We start from the raw sequence: 20,218 nt of genomic DNA on the forward strand, positions 1-20,218 counted from the left end.
GCTGGATTTGCAATATTAGTTGAATAAGCAATAGTAGTTGATTTATTTTAAACTAAAAACTGATTATTAAAAGAAAAAAAACCTACCCAAACTAATCCTCGTTTTCCTTTCATTACCTGAAAATATCTAGAAAAAGGAGGGTTTAAAATACTATTGCACTGTGCTAACATGACAGCTATTCTAGTTGATTTCCAGCAGATCAAGAATGCATGTTAATTTCTTAATTCACAGAATTGTATGGGGAAAAACAATGTTGTAATGTTTACAGTAAGGCACAAATACATGGAAAACTTCAGTGGGAAAGTTCATCTTGGTGTTTTAAGTTATTAAGTGCCTCACTACTTAAGAAACCATTTTCTCTGACTTCACTGTAGGATGTGCTTGAACATACTGTTTGAATAATCCGTGGCTTACTTTTTTCCTTGAAGAAAAAGGCAGGTACCAGCTCTAAACATTTCAATGTCTGGCACACCTGGCTGGAGCATATTATTACATCCAAATTGAAGAACTTGTGAGCCTGTGCAATTATTAGCATAATAAAAGAATGCTCATTATGACAGTTTCCTGAGATCAGTAGATCCGGTTAACATAATTTCTCTCAGTTTTAGGAATGCTATGCTACTTTGATTATGGTGCAGACTTTTGCTTCCTTAAAGATGGCCACCTTTTCTTGTGCAACTCCATCATACCATAAAAACACTTATCTTCTCACCCACTCAAGGAATGGCCACCCCATCCTAATCCATCTTCTTATGAGATCAAATATTCTCCTTCTGTATTTTTTCTTAATTATTCTCTGTCTATTCACTTTCCACATACGAGCTCCATGCTTCCATCTGTTCCATCCAAAGAAAAAGTCTGAACAAAAAGCCCTCAAGAGCTTTGTTACCTCTGTTTACCCTTGCCTCCAAAGTAACACTTCATTTTACTTTCTCATTTTCATTTTTACATTACATAAACCATGAACTTTATTTTTACCAGCTGGAGTTCTCTTTCATACTTATATTCTAGAGACTCTTTCACTATAGCTCCCTGCATCATGCCCTCTATTTTCACTAAACAATAATTGCCAAACTGAGATCGCAACCTTTATCTTTCCCCTTTTGAGCTATAAAATTTAATTGTACTCCATGGCTGTGATCACCTTCCACTGCATTGTTGTATTTTCCCCATGTATGTCCTCAATGAATGACAGCTTCTCTACCCTCCACTCTCATTCTATCCCACACACAGACTCAGTGTTGTTGCTTAATATCATCCTTTCAGTTATCATTCCATGCTGTCAGCAGCTGTGCCTCCTCCAGCAACTCTCCTGTCTATACCACATTACTTTGTGTTTCTTGAAGGCCCTTGTCCATACTGCAACACCATATGCATGACCACCTTGCAGATAAGTTTCTGTCTATGATCTATCAACGGCATCAATTTCATTTTACACTTTCAAAAATACCTTTCCCTGCTTTCTGTGATGCTAGTTTTCATTCCACAAAAGAGCTCTGCAGAGATCTGTAGAATTTTTGTCATTCTTTTTAAATTCTCTTTACAGCAACAGCTCGATAGGAAAATTCTAGCCTCTGACTATTCTGCTAATATTACCCACATTATTTCTATTTATTTTCCTCTTCCCCAGCATTGCCACCTGTCCTAAACTTAGCAATAGCTGTTTGGTACACCTGTAAATTTACACAGTGCCCAACAAAACTTCTAATCTTTAGCTTCAATTTAACGTTATTTTAAATCAATGGTGTCCAATTATTGAATTTTATAATGTTTTGTTGAAGGTGATGGAATTTTAATCCTCTTCAAAAAAGAGCATACACCAACTGGTTATACAATGACTATAAAAGAAATTATTCATTCAGCAGAATTAAACATAAGATTCTAAATTTCTCACCAGCTTTCAGATAAAAAAGCCCAAACTCTACCAATTTTTCTATTCATAGTTACCTAGAATTTTATCTCTCCTTAGTCAGAGACAAATCAACAATGGACTTTGGAAGGTTTCATAATAAAACATCAATAAGAAAAACTATTATGCTAAAGATAAACGTGGGAAGGAGGTATAGAAAATTGTGCAGATAACATTTGCAATGCATGGGAATTAGGTTTATGTCTCCTGCTAACGTTTTTCATGATAGCTTGCAACAAAGGATCTGGTTTACCATTTAGAAGATGAACTCCCCATCCCTACTTCATGCCTCCAAACCAGAAACAAACTGCTGAACTTGAAAAAAAAAGATTTGTCTGTTGTAGTCAGAGTCCTAAGAATCCCTAAATTTCTCTGTGGAATTTTTGCTTACTCTAAAAGATCCAAGCAATTTTTAGGGCACATAAAAATGTGTTGGGTAAGAATGTGAGAACAGTGAAATTTTAAGGTGCTTTCTAAATGTTTTTCTTACATACATGAGGATGTAGCCCTGTTTCCTAAGAAACAGATTGTAACAGTAGCCTAGAAAAGAAAAACATATCTGTCCTTCTCTCAGGGCTGGACTGTTTAAAGCTGAACAAGGCAGTTTTGTCTTCATGACAGCCCTAAGCATTTTAATGCTGGACAGAAAGCAGAAGAGCACAAGGGTTGTAGGACTCTGGCATGATACTTGAGGTAATATTTTTTGATAGTTCCACTTTTTCACATTCCATTCAAATACCTAATTTTCTGTATTACCACACCTTTTTACTATAAAGGTTGTACTGTTTCTGGCAGTGCTCACATAGCAAACTCAACAGATACTGTACCTAAATTTAGGCCACAATTCAGACTTTAATTTCTGGTCGCTTAAGGAGTGTTTTTGGTTATGTAAAAGATACATATTTGGCATTAATGTTTTCAGGAGTTGGGTGATGAAACAAATTCAGGATTTGGCAAGAGTTTTGGCCCTTCATCCTGCCCAGCTGATCTATGGAAAGATTGTGTTCTAACTTCTAATTGTTATCTCAGCCAAATGGCATGATAGTTGCCAGGAGTAAGTAAAGTCTATGAAAAGTAAAACTTTGAGATAAAAAAGAGAGGACTTTAACATTTGGGCTATTATAAAACTTAGAAGGCTGTTTATTTGGAAGCATAGTAAGTTGTTAGGTGACATAATGGAGAACAAGTCCTTGAATTGCCACGTCCAGTATATATTGTGACCAGTATTATTTGCTAAGTGGAAGAAAATGACAATGGTATAAAGACAGATTATTCATTTTGATGCTCTATTACTTCAGAAGGCAATGGCTGACCTTTTTAAAATATGGAATTTCCAGATACCATAAGTTATACAGTCATATTATTATTTCAAGTCTATAGGTTGCTTGTGTTGTGGGGTGCACTTCTCAAATCCTGCAGCTGAAGAAAGTGACACATCTTTGAAGTTTAACATAAATGCAAATGCTGAAAATTCCTCAAGTACAAGGTGATTTCCCAAGGAATACAGTAAGAAAATTTCACAGTAAATTTACAGCAAACCAAAACTTTTCATGCCTCCAGCATAAGGTATCATCTCTAGACCTGTACATTTTTAGTTAGATGTCACCTTCAGGCCTTTCTTTAAAGGCCATTCTTTTGCTCTGGAAGCAGCTTGAGTCTGAACTGGCTCATTGGCTTTTCTGTGCCATAGCATATTCAGACTATCCTATGATAAAACAGCGTGTCTTCACTGTGCCACTGGCTCAGAGTTTACAGCTCAGGCTTCAGGTTGAAGAAAGGCACCTAAACCATTTGCAGAGCAGGCTTGGCCCCAGAAGTAATAGTGTAATTCACCCAGCTCCATACTCCAGCTACTGAACACGGGCAGACACAAAATGGCTTTCCTCACAATTAACTGCAATATTATAATATCTGCCTGACTATAATAGATGCCTGACTAATTCATATTCCAGCTAAGCTGCTAAATAACACAGTTGACTAGTAAATGTGCAGTTTTCAATCTAGAAATAGGAAAAAGTGTACTGTCCTGCATAATTTCAATTCCAAACAAGCAAACCAACATTTCAGTTCCCAAAACTTCAATTAAACATCACAATTATTTCAGAGATCTGGAACTGAAATTATTTATGCTTCCTTCCCAAATTCTGATCTTTTAGCTGAAATTCATCAAACACTATGTCCTGCTTCCTTCTTAGCTGCAATTGTTTCCCTACCTGTAGTCACTTCTGCTTCTAATGTCACCTTTGACATCCCCATCCCTACTGACAAGAGGCAACCTTTTTTTCATAATTTTGGAGCAATGCCGAGAAGATAATTACTTATTCCATTACCCCATTGCAATGTCCTGTTTTTCCTTCACTCTTTATTTAATCATAAAGTAATATTTTCCATTCGTTTTCATTTTTACCCTTTTGACTTTTTGCACTTGACTTTAGATGGTGATCAAGCTTTTTCAGTTTTATTCCCTGAAGGCTCACTACTTATGCCTCGTACAGTTTCTGAGCCAGTTATTTGCTCAGCTGAGAGAACAGAGCCTTTTCCCTACTGTTTTTCCTATTTGGAATACAAGTTTATCATACTTTTACCATATCTGAGTTAGAGAAATTTCTATCCTCCTCCATAATTAGGTCCCTGATTTTCCACTTAATTTAAATTAGTGTGCTTGCAATTACTGTAATCTGATCCATGCCACTATATCCCGCCAAAACTAAGGCCAAAATACAATCATGTTGTTTGTGTGGCTCTTCAGTGAGCACAGAATAATGGGGTTATGCTTTTACTGCTCTCTAAGTTTGGCCCTTGTAGCAAGACAACATCTTTTTCCACTAGGTTTTGGTTTTTTGGGGTTTTTTTTCCACGACCAATTTTATATTAGAATTAAGGAGTTGACGTCCTTAGTGCCTGTAATCTTGGTATTTCTCCCCAAGATGTTTCAACTGCATAAAGACGGAAGACCTTCTCTAGAGCCTGACACAGGTGCGGGACTGAGCCGGGAGATCCCTGCGGACAAACAGATGCGGCACAAGAGATCAGGCGGGGGATCCGGAGCGCTCCGCATGCCCTCCGCACCTCTGGGCCGCGGGGAGCCGGCACGACGAGACAGGCAGGCGGTCACCTGGGCCAGGCGGAGCCCGGCCGCTCCGCGCTCCCTGGAGCCGTGTGAGGACCGGGAGCCGCTCCCTGGGGCCGTGTGCGGGCCCGGTACCGTGTGAGGACCGGGAGCCGCTCCCTGGGGCCGTGTGAGGGCCTGGTTCCCTGTGAGGGCCGCTCCGCGCTGCCCGGGGCCGTGTGGGGGCGGCGCGTGCCCGCGGACCCTGCCCGGTTACCGTTGCCGGGGCCCGGCGGTGGCGGCGGCGATGGTGAAGGAGACGATCCAGGTGTACGCGCGGGTGAAGCCGCTGGGCAGGCGGCAGCAGGCGGGGGTAGGCTGGGAGCTGTGCCCCGGGGGTGCGCTGGGGATGCCGGGGAGAGCCAAGGGCTGGCTGGGGACCCTCGTTCCTCGCCCAGGTGCGGGCAGAGGAGCGGAGCCCGTCCCCTTCGAGAGGCTCGGGCGGCTGGCAGGGGCGGGGGCGGAGATGCTGGTACGCGGGTGGGTGTGCGGCGAGAATCTCTTGCTCTCCGAAGCCGTAGGAAGTTCATAAAATCACGAAGTAGAGGAGTTTAGGCTGTAACTGTTGGGGGAGTGGCTGAGGAACTTTCTCAGCCACTATTACAGAAGGGCTCCGCAGGAAAGCGCTTGACCCGCGTCACTGGGTTTGGGCAGCTCAGCAGTGCTCTGAGCAAGGGAGGGCAACGCGTTGCTCCCAGTGTACACCCCAGGGATAATAAAGATAATGAAAGTGTTCCTCAGGAACCGTGCATTTAGGTCTCTTAATTGCCTTCTTGTTTTAAACCACCTCTTCTCGTCGCAGCCTTTGTCTTGCCGTAGCCTTTCCTAATGTACTCTTTCAGATTGTTTTGAGTGGTTTGCACTGGGGGGCGTACTTTGTTTTTTTATAACATTACAGATATCAAAGTGGTTTAGTAAACAAATTATGTCAAAGAGGCTGCGCTTTTGTTTCAAGCGTGATTGTGGTGTTTACATGGTGACAGGGTAATGCTGTTATGTGCTGAGTTTGTTGTGTAGTAGTTAAGGGAGATCTGCTCACGTATTCAGTGCAATTTGTAACAAGTTTGTCTCCAGACAATTATAGGTGCTAAGCTTAGGTGAGTTTTGTATCTAAGGGTAACGCTGTTCTGTTGATGACGTTATTCTGTGAATTTGCATCCATCCTTTATTAGAGTTATTCCGTTGATAATGAGGAACCTCTGCCCAGTCTGGAGATTACTGTGCCACGTGACTTAGCAGATGGGTTCATCAATAATAAACGAGAAAGCTACAAGTTCAAGTGAGTTGAAGCCTTGTCTTTGTACCTTCTGCCTGCCTTTGGTGACTGACAGTGTTATGTGTAGTGATACAGGTCTATAGACTCCGGAAAAGTCTAAAATTAAATTATAGTATAGATGGGTTTATTTTTTATATAACTCCTGTAACTAGAAGAATATGTCAGGACAGGCTCTTCACCACAACAGGTCTGATTGCATTGGATAAAATTGTCATACTGTTGTCTGTCCATTGCAAGTCATTATGTATTTCTAAATCTCATCTCAAAGATACATTTACCAATTCTTCTATTTTTGCACTTTGTTTTGAACTTATGTATGAAGACTGAATCAGGACTGTATGTTATCTTGTGATTTTATGAGTTGTCCTAGACTGGCTAAAGTTTTGATGTAAAACATTCTGTTTGGAAACTGTGTTTCAGACATAGCCAAAGCAAAGTAACAAAAACCAGAAACTGTTGACAGAAGTAAATTCTTGGTTTGAGAGTGTAAATATTTTTTAGGAACTTAATATCATTTTTATTAATTCAACAGAAAAGTGAGGCAACACTTTAAAATTTTGGTGATGAATAAAGCTAGATATATCATCTCTTATGATGACGTCAAGACTGTCTTTTTCCAATTCAGTTATGCTTCATTTTTTATAGTAAACAACAAGTAATTTGTTTCTCTATGCTATTAAAAAAGAGAGCTCCACATAAACTGCAGCTCAGACTGATGTAGTTTTAACCTGCTTGGAAAAGAGGAGCTGCCCTCTCCAAATAGATTCATATGCAACTACCTTAGTCTGTAAATGCCCAAGCCATCATGACTTAATGAATGCAGATATTTTTGTCTGACTTCATGATTCATTTAAAACTCTGAGATGCATTTTGAGAAACCTTATGACTTACTATCCTTAAAACAATGCAAGAATAATTTTTGAGTTACTTGACTGATTAGCAGGATAGAATAAATGCTTTCATGTTTTGTGTGTTGCATTTGTCTGTGATGCTGCACCCACTGCATGGGTCAGCACGGTGCTTTTCTACACACCCAGTGTCCCTAAGGCCTTCCTACACACCCTGGCAAGTTCTGTGCAAGAATAGAGTTCCAAATAAGGGGGGCAACACAGCAGGGCACCAGCACTATGGGGAGCTGCTGGAACATGTGGATGACAACTTTCTAACATACAGTTAAGACAATCAGATGTTTACAAACGTGGACAAGCTGTTGAGGGATATTAAGCCTGGAGGTAGCTTTGACTGCAGTGGCTGTGAGATAATGAAATTCAGGACACTGAGAGAAGAGAGTTAGGCAAAAAGCAGGATCACATCCCCGGACTTCATAAATACAGACTTTGGCTTTTTTGTGGATCTGCTTGTAAGAATTTGGAGACACATTCCTGGAGAGATGACCAGGAAAACTGGCCGATTTTCAAGGGTCACCTACTCCAAGCTCAAGAACAGTCCATCCACATGAACAGAAATGATGCAGAGGCAGCAGGAGAATTGGAACAAATGGTCCCTTCCAATCTCAAGAATTCTGATTCTGTAAAATAACTGCAGATATTTTATATTGAAAGTGACAAAACATAATTAAATATCTCATTGTGACCTACAGTAATTGTGCAGCAGAATGAAGGAAATTGCTTGGAAAAATGTGAGCCTGGCTGTACTGGTGGGATGCTGTATTTGGTTATAGTGTAATCTATTTATCCAGGATTCAGTGTGGTGCTAGTTACAAACACTAATTCTCTTGATGGTTTTAAAATACGGTTTATTTTTTTCTAAGCCACATCATTTTATCAGAGGATTTTATTGTACAGATCTTGTCAAAGCAGCTCTGTGTACAGCCTATTTATGTACAATAGCACAACAGCAAGCTGTGGTTAAGACTACAGGGAAAACATTGTACTAAGTTATGTAAGCTTAATGATGTAAACATTGACTATTACAAACACAAACAAAAATGTATGAATCAAGTACTGTTTTAACATTCTAAGCAATTATTATTTGCTTAATATTTTCAGATTTCAGAAAATTTTTGATCAAGAGGCAAAACAAGATGTGATTTTTGACAGCATTGCCAAACCAGTAGCAGAATGGTATGTTGTTGATCCTGCACGTAACCAGGGAAAAGCTATTTCTGCTTTTGTTGTGTTATTTGAAGGAGAGCTGTCAAGTCTTTGTCTCATTGTTGTAAAAGTGAATTGATGTTCTAATTTACTAAATACTGACATGTCTGAATCCAGGAGATATACAATCCCCTCAGAATGTTATGCATACTAATGTTCCTTTTTTGACTCTTCAAATAGCAATGTTCCTGTTGCCTCTTTTGTTGTATAGCAATAGAAATCCATGGCCAATTATTTTTTTGTCTGTAATATAAGCTGACTTCATTGCCTTGGAATAGTATTTTCTATATAATTTAATGCAGAGGTAAACCTAATGAAAATTTTATTCCCCCCATATAATTTTCATTAAGCTAGGGACTCTCACTAATGTTTGTGGAGATATTCCTAAGTCTTGTCATTACTTCTGTTTTGACATGTAAAGCTCTGCTTTTGGCACTGTTTTTTTTTTTTCTCCTCCATTTTCATAAGAAAGCAATGCTCATATCTGACAGTTTGCAGAGGCAAATATTTAAGACTGATGAAGACCTCTGCATTCATTGAGTGGATTGAATGCTACTCTGAAACAGGTGGATTTTTTTCAATGGAAAATGGATTTTATGCCGTTCTCTTTGCTCAGTTTACTGTCTGTGTTCCTGAAGTTTGTACTGGTGTGGGACAAAATCCCATGCAGGAGGAGGCAGAATTTCTGTATAGTGTTTGCTTGTTTATCAAACTTGCTGCTCAAAATCCAGACTGGTAGTGAGCTGACAACTATTACTTCAAGTGCCAACTTCTTTCTCATTCATTGTCTGACCCATCTGTTGGTTTACGCCACAATCCTGCAAGTTATTCCTCAATGTATTGCACAGTCCTGTGTTTAGCACTGTAGGAAAACAAACTTCAGCTGGACACTCAGCGTTTCTCAAGTTGTTACAAGGAAGAAAAATATATCCATCTCTATAATTTTATTGTCTTTCTCCCCACTCCTCTTGTTTTCGTCTCTGAAGTCCCACAAAGCAGGAAGGTAATTGACAGTGAAAATGAAAAGCCAGTGAATTTGAAATTTCATTAGAATATGCTAACTAGACTAAAAATAATGCTTGTTATTTTCTCATTCAAAAGATATTTCTTTGCTTATCTGACATTATAGCTTCACATTAACTCATACACTAAATTTTAAGTATTTCTGGGTTTAATGTTGACTGCAGAAAAAATCTCTATCAAATTTGAGTGTGTTTGGAAAGAGAAGCATTCAAAGTCCCATTGTTATGTACTATGGACTTAATTTTGATGTGTTGAGGATAACTAACTATTAAGAAACTGGCTACTTTCTTCTCTTTGGAGTGTTTTTCTTGAATATGGAAATGTTTTCCAGTTAATGAGTTCACCTATGCAGTGTTGTATAAGTTCCCTAATAATCAGGAAGGGGTGTTCTTCTTTATTTCAGTGTCAGCTGATAAAAGACTTGTTTTATATATTAATTTTCTCCATTACGTAGGTTGTAGTTTCAGAGTTTAGATGGTTTTAAGTACCTGAAAGTACTTTAGTGCTAGTAAAATCAATGGTGTTTTGGCAGACAACTATCTCTAAATATCTCTAAGTCCTTGTCTTTAATGCTGAAATTGACTTCTACAACCATTCTTAATGAAATCAAAAATGCCTCTGAGCATTATAGTGAGGTTAAGGTTGTTTTCTAAACTATGCCTGTGGTACTGATAATGTTACTCATGCTTTTATAATAGAGTAAACAATAACTGAAGTATGTTTATGTTTTTGTCCACTCCCTTAATTTTTTACCTCTTTGTAGACAAAAATATAAATTTCAAAATAAATTCAGAGTCATGAAGTTCCTTGGCTAATGGAGTCCTGAACTGGGCCTGAAATTTGTCTCACTCTGTGGTTAATGATACCATTTTGTTTTCCATCATGGAGAGAATAAGAATTGCACTGTTTCTCTTGGAGACCACAGTTTTTCACAGTAAAATGTCCTTCGTTATTTGTTTCTTTCACAGTCAATATTCTCTTGCATGAAAAAGCTGTTTGCAAGTACACATGTTTCTGTGTTAGAGTGACTTTACTAAGGGAACAAATTTTGTGTGTGTATTGCCATTGAAAAGAAAGTAGCAGGAAAATATCAATGAAATAGTTCAGTAACATTTTGAGGTTCTTTGTCATGCATTCTTGCAGTCCTGAGAAAATCCAGTTAGAGACTTGAATGCTTAGGAAAAAAAAATCTTGGGCATTGTTTAAACTAAAACCAGAAAGGCAATGCTCAGGATTCTAAAATCTTTCTATTTTGTTCTTGGATGGATGGAAATTGGATGCAACTTTCTTTTCTCCTTTTTTTTTTTTTTTTTCTTTTTAAGTAGGTTTTCTTTGATGTTGGGCCGCTTCTTCTCTTTCTCTAAGTCCACATTGTCATCTTGCCTGTGGTTTCAGAGGCACCAGACATTAGTTAGTTTAATTTGCTTCTTCAGTCAAAAGTGCCAACCTCTGCAAACCATTATAAACATATGACTTGCTTGAACTTTATTAGTTTTTTTTCTGTCCTTGAGTCATCTCTTACATTGTTTCTTTTCCTTCTAATTTTAAATATATATTCTTGATAATGTTTTTTGCAGAGTTTAAGAAGCACCACTAATTCTGTTACTGTATCAAAACCAGAGAAAATAAATAACACCCTACTTTAAAAGTTTACTAATGGCTAAGCATTGCTTTAGCCTCACAACTAAACAAGGCTACTCTCAAAATTTCAAATATTAGTATTAAGTTTATGTATGCAACCAGAAATTAAGTAGAAAATGTTAACTGTTTTGAATTTGTTGATTTTTCAGTTCTAAAATGAACTGAAAACTCAATGTATCGGTATTAGATTTCTTGTTGTTTTAAAGAATAGCAGTTGAAAATGTTTCCAGTTCTCACGCGAATAAGAATTAACTTAGTTGTTTATAAACCTAATGTCAATCACCTGTGATCTTTTGAAAAATCTGATGGCCTTGGGGATGATGCTCCCACTTCTGCAGGTTCTGATTTCTTATGGGTTATATTTATCCTAAGAATTAGCATCTGTAATATATAAACTACTTCAGTTGACCCTCAGCTGGTGGTGTGGGGCTGCTTTCTGCTGTGTAGTCTTACAGAAAATGTAGTAAGAACATTTTTATAAACAGTTATTCATTTTATACCTGGATATATTTGTCACACAATATTGAAAGTAGGGATCTGCCTCACAAAGACCTGTAGTATCTATATAGAGCAAAAGGACACATTGTTTCAGATGTCATCTTGAAAGAAATATAGCCTAAACTTTCCCCTAAATTGAGAAATTAACAATGCTTGCTGTTCTTTCTCAAAGTGAGTGCAATTATGAGGCAGTAAAAAGTGAGAAGTGTCATTGATATTTCTTCTCAAATGACTGTTAGTTGCTTGTTTGTTTTGACATAAATTGTGCAATTTAGAGTTGTTCAAGAAGGTTACTTAATTTAAGTTACAGTTTGACAGTTTTGATTCAGAATATCTTTGTGTTACTTATCTGTTATAGTGTTTATGGTGAAATTCTAAATATATTTAGAGATCTTGGTCAAAACAAGAAAATATTACTTTTTTTTTCCCTGTAGGAAAACTTTTGAAATTTCTAAGGAAACTTGCCTGCACTAATTTCTCAAAACTGTTGCATTCAAATCAGTTTTCTTTTTTAAAGATGAAGCATTACCAATTTGGATTTATTCCACAAATCTGGCAAAGACATAAAGAAAAAAGAAGTCATACTGAGATACTTTGTTTATTTTTAATTAAAAGGAACTTAATCTTACCTCCAAGTGTTAGAAGATACCTGAAAGCTGAGTCTCTGTGAAGACAAATTCTCCTGAAAACTTGTTTTTCAGATCCTTGAAATTAAGTTCTTCCTTCCTTTAATCTTCAATATAATTTGGAAGGGGGAGAAGGGGTTAAGGGGGCTGGTTTTGCCAGGATTTGGTTAATTTATTTTTTAATATCGATGAATTGAGGTTTCATGAGATAGAAGGAAGGAAAATGAGGGACACTGATTTAAAAAAAAGCTCAGATCTGCAGGAACCGAGATAAAGAGAGGGCCAAGAGTATTCAAATATCAGAGATACTGGTGTCTTCTGCTTTTTTCATTAGTTGAATGTTTTATTATATTGAATATTTGTTTTGACCATTGCTTTTATGTTACTACTCATTTAAAATGAAGATGGCAGAACTCAGATAAAAATGTTAATATGAAGCCAAAATAAACTAAGAAAATTAAATAAGTTTTTAAGATCAAAGTCGTTTCTTGTTATTGTTAAGGATTTTCTCTTACCTACTTAAAGTACAGAATTTAGTCTTACTTAATAAGGGGTTTTCAGTGTTTTATTTATTCGTTTTATAAACTTTGTACAAAACTTTCACTTTGAGTTTTTTAACCTATTAGAATAATTAAGTAAAAAGAGGTCGCTGTAGGTCATCTGGACCAATCTTCTCAGGAAACCAAGTCTGGCTTCTAGGTCATGTTTCTCAGGCCCTCGTCCAATAGAGATGCAAAAATGTCCAAAGATGGGAATCCCTCAATTCATCTGGGAACCTGTTCCAAGGTTTAACTACTCTCACTGTGAAGAATATTTTCCTTATACCCACTTGGAGTTTCTTCTCTTGCCACTTGTGACCCCTGCTTTTTTGTTCTACCAGTGCAAACCTCTGGGAGGAAGGTGGTAGTTAGGTAGGTGTAAGGCTTTCTCTTTGCTGGGTTGATAGGAAACAGTTCACTTGGCTTCTTGTGCATGACATGCTGCAGCCTGAATTCAATTGGTTCGCGCAGGCTCATTCCAGGTTCTTTAGTGCATTTTTATCTGCTGGGGAGCCCAAAAAGTGGGAACAGAACTCAAGGAGGAGAGTATTTTCCCTTTTTTTTTCCTTTTTTTCTCCCTTTTTTGCCCTTTTTTTCTCCCTTTTTTTCCCTTTTTTTCCCTTTTTTTCCTTTTTTTTCCTTTTTTTTCCCATTTTTTCCCGTTTTTTCACGTTTTTTCCCATTTTTCCCATTTTTTCCCCTTTTTTTCCTTTTTTTTCCCGTTTTCCCTGTTTTTCCCGTTTTTCCCGTTTTTCCCGTTTTTTCCCGTTTTCCCCCGTTTTTCCCGTTTTTTCCCCTTTCCCCCCTTTCCCCCTTTCCCCCTTTCCCCCCCTTTTCCCCCCCTTTTCCCCCCTTTCCCCCCCTTTTTCCCCCCTTTTTCCCCCCTTTTTCCCCCCTTTTTCTCCCCTTTTCCCCCCTTTTCCCCCCTTTTTCCCCCCTTTTTCCCCCCTTTTTCCCCCCCCATTTTCCCCCCATTTTCCCCCCTTTTTTTCCCCCGTTTTCCCCCCTTTTTTCCCCCCTTTTCCTTTTTTTTTCTTTTTTTTTCCTTTTTTTCCTTTTTTCCTTTTTTTCATTTTGTTTTCTTTTTTTTTTTTCTCTTGTTTTCTTTTTTTTTTTTTGCTAATTTTGAAGGTAACTGTTCTGTTTGATTCAGCAAAAAAGGTCCAGCAGCCGAGGAAGCAGAGTTCTTGGTTATACTTAGGCAAAAGCCTCCCTAAAGTCTCATTAACAATGAGCACAGAAACAAATGAAAAGTTCTGTGTCCATAAGCTTTAAATAGAACAAATGATCTTCACTGGAAATTGAAACAAAATGTAGTCAGAAAACCCAACCACAATAGAACAACCTCAGTCTGCTTTCAACCTCTGTCTACTGTCGCTGGGCTTTTACCACTATTTATATTGTCTCAGATACTCAAGGACAAAGTACTGAATGATATTTTAGACTGTAGTAACTCCCCATAAATTGTCTAGCTCTCACTTGAGGAATTTCTCACTTGAGGAATGTTAGGTGGTTGTAAACATAACATATCTATCAATTTAAGTGGAATTGCTTCCATTGGTTATACTTCTGTATCACCCTATATTTAGGAATTAGACAGCTTTCAGGAATGAGACAAGGCAGTGGAGTGACTGGAAGTGCCTGCTGATAGCTCTGTAACAGCATTCATTTACATAGGAGTCTGAACTGAATTTTCAAATAAAAGTTCCTATCTCACTGTGCATGGTTTGAAATCACCAAAAATTACAAGTTAGAACATGCAAGTTACTTGATAAGTGAGTGAGAAACTTGGGGGGAAAAAAAAACCACATGATATTGCTCTCCTTTACCTTCATGTAAAAAATTGTCCTGTGCTTGATAATGTATAGTTTCTCAAGGTCCAAAGGGCAGAAGAGACCACATGTCATAATTAATTATTCATTAAGCCAAAACTGATTTTCTTGAGCAATCATCATTACATAAGCTTTTATGTAACAACACTTGGGTTATTAATTGGTGTTCATGTTTTACTGAAAGTGGAATATATAAGGAACATTTGTTTCAGCCTTCTGTTTTTCTGTCTCTTTTTCAAAACAAGAGACGTACTAAAATTAAGAGTATTCCATGTTAATATGGAATATTATAATATTAAGCAAATATTCCATGCTTTCTTTTTGTTTAAACTTGTTACTGTTCAGCTCTGTAAGGTAAAGCACAAGCTGTTGTGTTGCTAGAAACCAACACTAAGTTTTTGGTGCTTGATCAGAAAATAAGCATTCAATTCTTTTGGGTAAAATGTAAGAACAGATCTAATCCTTTTATAAATTATAATCATCTTGAAGAGAACCTATAATTTGATGATAAATTATAATGCAAAATACAACAATAAAGAAGATTTGAGCATGTAATAAACAATAATCATACTTTGGGAGTTGCTCGCCTGCAATTTATGCTGTTATTTGCTTTTTTCCCATGCACTTTCTTATTCTGTTTTCCACCATGCCAAATCTTTTTACACTGTTTTGTGTTGTTCAATGATATTAACTTTGCTAAGGAGACTTTCTTATTACATAAATACTCCTAGAGTTCATAATGCTTATCACACAATCATGATGTTTCTTCATCAATATTTTGTTTTAAATCACCTTTTCTTACAGTGATCAAAAAGACAAGACTAACATTTATCATCCCACGCACCTCAAGATGCAGAAAGCTTATGTAGATATGGTTATATGGATGTACATTTCCACCATATGAAACAAATATTTTTTTTCTTACATTCAGTTTAACATGTGAAACTTCATATGACTTGACTACATGTATTTCACTGAAATACAAAAATAAATATTCAATTTTAAAATGTGTATTTACCAAGTGTTGACGTAATTATAATTTATGCTACAAAATCTGGAGATTCTGATATTCTGGTATCATGAGTTAAATCTAAAATATTGATAGTCTCTTTGTTTAGTTCTGCCCTCTTTGAATTTGCAACTGACTTTTTGGAGCCTTTCTTGACAGTCATGAAACAGATCTTCCACACATTAATAAGCCACAAAGGCAGCTCAATATATTAAATGAGATTGAAATACAACCTTTTTCAGAGCTGTTGCATGTCCATGTTTTCCCTGAAATGTCATGTTTTTTGTGGAAATCTTAGCTTAACAAAATTTGAAGTCTTGGCCGTGTTTCTTTGAGATTTCCTTATATGGAGAAATTCAGGTCAATGAGATTTGTGCCCATTCAATGCATCTTATTGTCCACAGGTATGAACTTTAACAAATCAGACTTGCTGCTCATGCATGTGGCAAATTAAGTTTTCCTTGACACATTTAAGTTTGTCCATGTTTTCCAGATAGAAACATAGAATATGTGGTTATAAGCAGTACAAGCAAAGCCAAATCAATGACTTGTTAGAAACTGACTTTTTAGTATCTATTATTCTTTTCTCACAGAGAGTAAGTCTATCACAAAGTGTTACAAATATATGCCTGCATGTTTTAGTGAATAATGAAAATGATCCCTTTCAATTCTGTAATAGAATGAAACAAACATACAAATTTAGGGAAGATTTTGAGCATTGTATTTTAAAGGGTTTTTTCTCTGTAGTAGGTGCTTTTAGGTTTAGCTTGGTATTGATAAAAAAACAAGACTCTCCAGTAACTCTGGCAATCGTAACTTTGGTAAAACATGCTACAGACAGATTTCTCCAACAGTGTTTTAGCTAATCTGTCTGGAAGTTGTCCGTGAATTTCTAAACAGGGTGCTTAATGTTGTATAAGTGCATGAAAGATCTTTTCTGCAAATCTTCTCCTTGGATTATGGGTCTTTAATATGTTTTGTTTGAAGCAGCAAAGAGACTACTTATTCAACAAAATGTCTTCTTAACCATGCCAAAATTCATCCTTTGGAGAGAAAAAAAATCTGGATATTCTGATAACACCAAGGATGCATGACTAGAGCAGAATGGTTCCCCCATTATCCAAGAGGAGGCAGTCATAGAACTACTGAAATGCTTGGATATTCATAAATCTATGGGACCAGACGGGATCCATCCCAGGGTAATGAGAGAGCTGGCAAACGAGCTTGCAAAGCCACTCTCCATCATTTACCAACAGTCATGGCTCACTGGTGAGGTTCCGGATGACTGGAAGCTGGCCAATGTGATACCCATTCACAAAAAAGGTGCAAAGGAAGATCCTGGTAATTATAGACCAGTCAGCCTGACCTCAGTACCTGGCAAAATAATGGAACAGTTTATATTAAGCGCCATCACGCAAAATTTACAAGATGGCCAGGGTATCAGACCCAGCCAGCACGGATTTAGGAGGGGTAGGTCATGTTTGACCAACCTGGTCACCTTTTATGACCAGGTAACCCACCTAGTGGATGCAGGGAAGGCTGTAGATGTTGTTTACTTGGATTTCAGCAAGGCCTTTGACACTGTCTCCCACAGCATACTCCTAGACAAACTCGCAGGCTGTGGCTTGGACAGGAGCACTCTTTGCTGGGTTCAGAACTGGCTGGATGGCCGGGCCCAGAGAGTGCTGGTGAATGGTGCTGCATCCAGCTGGCGACCAGTCACCAGTGGTGTCCCTCAGGGGTCTGTGCTGGGGCCAGTTCTGTTTAATATTTTTATTGATGACATGGATGAGGGTTTAGAGTCCTTTATTAGCAAATTTGCAGATGACACTAAGCTGGGAACGTGTGTTGATCTGTTAGAGGGACAGAGGGCTTTGCAGAGGGACTTGGAACGGTTGGATGCATGGGCAGAATCTAATGGGATGAAGTTCAATAAGTCCAAGTGCCGAGTCCTGCACTTTGGCCACAATAACCCCCTGCAACGCTATAAGCTAGGAACGGTGTGGCTGGACAGTGCTCAGGTGGAAAGGGACCTGGGGGTGCTGGTTGACAGTCGATTGAATATGAGCCAGCAGTGTGCCCAGGTGGCCAAGAAGGCCAATGGCATCCTGGCCAGTATCAGGAATGGTGTGGCCAGCAGGAGCAGGGAGGTCATTCTTCCCCTGTACTCAGCACTGGTGAGGCCTCACCTGGAGTATTGCGTCCAGTTCTGGGCCCCTCACTTTAGGAGGGACGTTGAGATGCTTGAGAGTGTCCAAAGGAGAGCAACGAGGCTGGTGAGGGGCTTGGAACACAAGCCATATGAAGAACGACTGAGGGAGCTGGGGTTGTTCAGCCTGGAGAAAAGGACACTCAGGGGTGACCTTATCACTCTCTTCAACTTCCTGAAGGGTGGCTGTGGTGAGCTGGGGGTCGGTCTCTTTCTCCAGGCAACAACAGACAGAACAAGAGGACACAGTCTCAAGCTGCGCCAAGGGAGATACAGGCTAGAATTAAGGAGCAAGTATGTTACAGAAAGAGTGGTCAAATACTGGAATCATCTACCAAGGGAGGTGGTAGAGTCACCATCCCTCGAAGAGTTTAAAAAAAGACTGGATGTGGCACTTGGTGCCATGATCTAGTTGAGGTGTTAGAACATGGGTTGGACTCGATGATCTTAAAGGTCTCTTCCAACCTAGAATTTCTGTGATTCTGTGATTTTTATTTATGTGTAGTTTTAAGTCCTCACATGACTACCATCGCTATCCATGTGAACTTGTGTAGTTTCAAACACTGAGTTTAACAAAAATTTGTGACTTTTGTTCAGAGACTCTGAAGAGCAAAGATGCAGACTATTCCTGTGGGAACTGGCATCTTGCAAAGTAGGCTTTACTGAAAAGTCAGAAAAAAGCTGCTGATTCCCTAACAACCTTTCCCAGCGACGAATCATTTTCACTACTGTTGGGGACAGCTTTAATTTGCAAGTGAGCATCTTTGAGGATCTCTTTGGTAGATGCTGTTTAGAAAACATGCTCTTCTCTTGTCTCATCATAATGGGTGTTGGCAACTTTTTTGGTACCTGCTGTAGTTACATTTTAGGATGAAAGAGACAATATGCATATTATCTGCTCACTATACTGACTTCTAGCATCTGAGGGACCCATCGCTTTACCCAGGGTGATTATGCAGTATACTTTGATGTTGTTTTCATAAACAGCATTTTATGGGTGGCTAACAGTTTATGAAAGTTTTTGAGCTTTTTATTTTCCTAAAGGAATTGTACATCTTGGGTTGAAAATACTATGAACAAATCTTAAGCTTCCTGAGTATTTAGTAGATAGTTATTATTAATTTATTGATTTGGTATTGGGCCATCTAAATGTAGTTAAACTTTCAGTGTTAAACTCGTTGGGAAAATAAGCTATAATTGGATTGATGGAGTTTTGGTTGGGTTTTTTTTGCCTTTGAAAAGAGCAAAGTATGTCTCCAACAAGTATTTTCTATGGTGATAAGTTGTCCACAAGGCTCATTGCTAAAACATCCTGTATGGCCATTGATTTCAAATGAAGTTACTTAAAATAAGTGTGAATAAGACACATCAGACCTGGATTTTTATGACTTAATCCATGTTATCACATACAGATGTTCAAAATTGACATTAACTAATAGTCACACTATTATACTTAGAATGATAGTTATATCTCTTCAGTTTTGAAATATTCTTTCATAGGTATATATGTATGCACAAAATTAACTTTTGTGTAGTTCATAAGTTTCATTTTCCCTCCACAAGCCGATGTAGTAGAGGCTTTTCACTTTCACTGCGTCTTCCCCTCTACTTTCGAGGAGGCGAGATCATGGTCTACAGCTCACTTCTGATCCAAAGGAGTTTTGTCAGTCCTGCCTGAGCTCCTAGTCCCTTGTCTCTTGTTTATGAAAGTGTTTTGCTTCTCAGACTTAGAAAGGGAGTTTGTTCTCCATCCTGTCCTCATTGAGTTGCATGTTGCTCTTAGAGGGCTTTGCCAGCAGTTTCACTGGTACTATTGGAAGTCTTCTTTCCTTACAGGCTTCCTTAGCACCTCAAGCAGGTTGTCCTTAAACTGACTTGCTGGTATGACTCTGAATGAAAGACATTCATGTTGTAAATATGGACAGGATGCAGTTATTTGTATATATTATACACACACACATATAGATACTTGCACATAAATTTAGAAAATAATGTTGACTTTTAGCTCAGAATTTAAATAACATAACTGTGGAATCAAAATCATCTGTGTAATGCAATATTAAGATAACCTATAATTGCATTAGTTTAGAGGAATGCATTATTGACATGGATATGTTCACATTTTATGAGCGGTTAGGGTTTTCCAGAAAATTTTCAGAGCTATGCTGATGTACTACAGAAAATAAGAATATATATGAATCAAATAGCAAAAAGAAAACTCACTGACTTTTGCAGCTGTTTTGACAGCATATGGTATGTGACATTTTATCATGTGTTTACATGTGAGATGGTTCTAAACAACAGCTTTTTCTGAGCTTGTTAGAAATCAGAATACAAACATGTTGAGTTAATAGTCTGCAGCCACATGTTTATTAGTTTTTAACACATTGCAAGATACACCTTTAAAGATGAGGAGTAAGAAAATTTAACAAC

At 38.0% G+C, this 20,218-nt stretch overlaps 1 protein-coding gene across 1 annotated transcript in view; it reads left to right on the forward strand.

The window, feature by feature from the left end:
* Positions 1–5,265: 5,265 nt before the first annotated feature.
* KIF6 (kinesin family member 6) overlaps positions 5,266–20,218 on the forward strand; it is a 156,134-nt gene continuing 141,181 nt past the window's right edge. The window contains exons 1-3 of the mRNA XM_058802336.1: positions 5,266–5,331; positions 6,191–6,297; positions 8,304–8,378. Of these exons, the coding sequence (XP_058658319.1) occupies positions 5,266–5,331; positions 6,191–6,297; positions 8,304–8,378 (248 nt within the window). The remainder of the gene's footprint in view (positions 5,332–6,190; positions 6,298–8,303; positions 8,379–20,218) is intronic.

Source organism: Ammospiza caudacuta, chromosome 3 (genome assembly GCF_027887145.1).
Source record: "Ammospiza caudacuta isolate bAmmCau1 chromosome 3, bAmmCau1.pri, whole genome shotgun sequence".
NCBI classification, from domain to species: Eukaryota; Metazoa; Chordata; class Aves; order Passeriformes; family Passerellidae; genus Ammospiza; species Ammospiza caudacuta.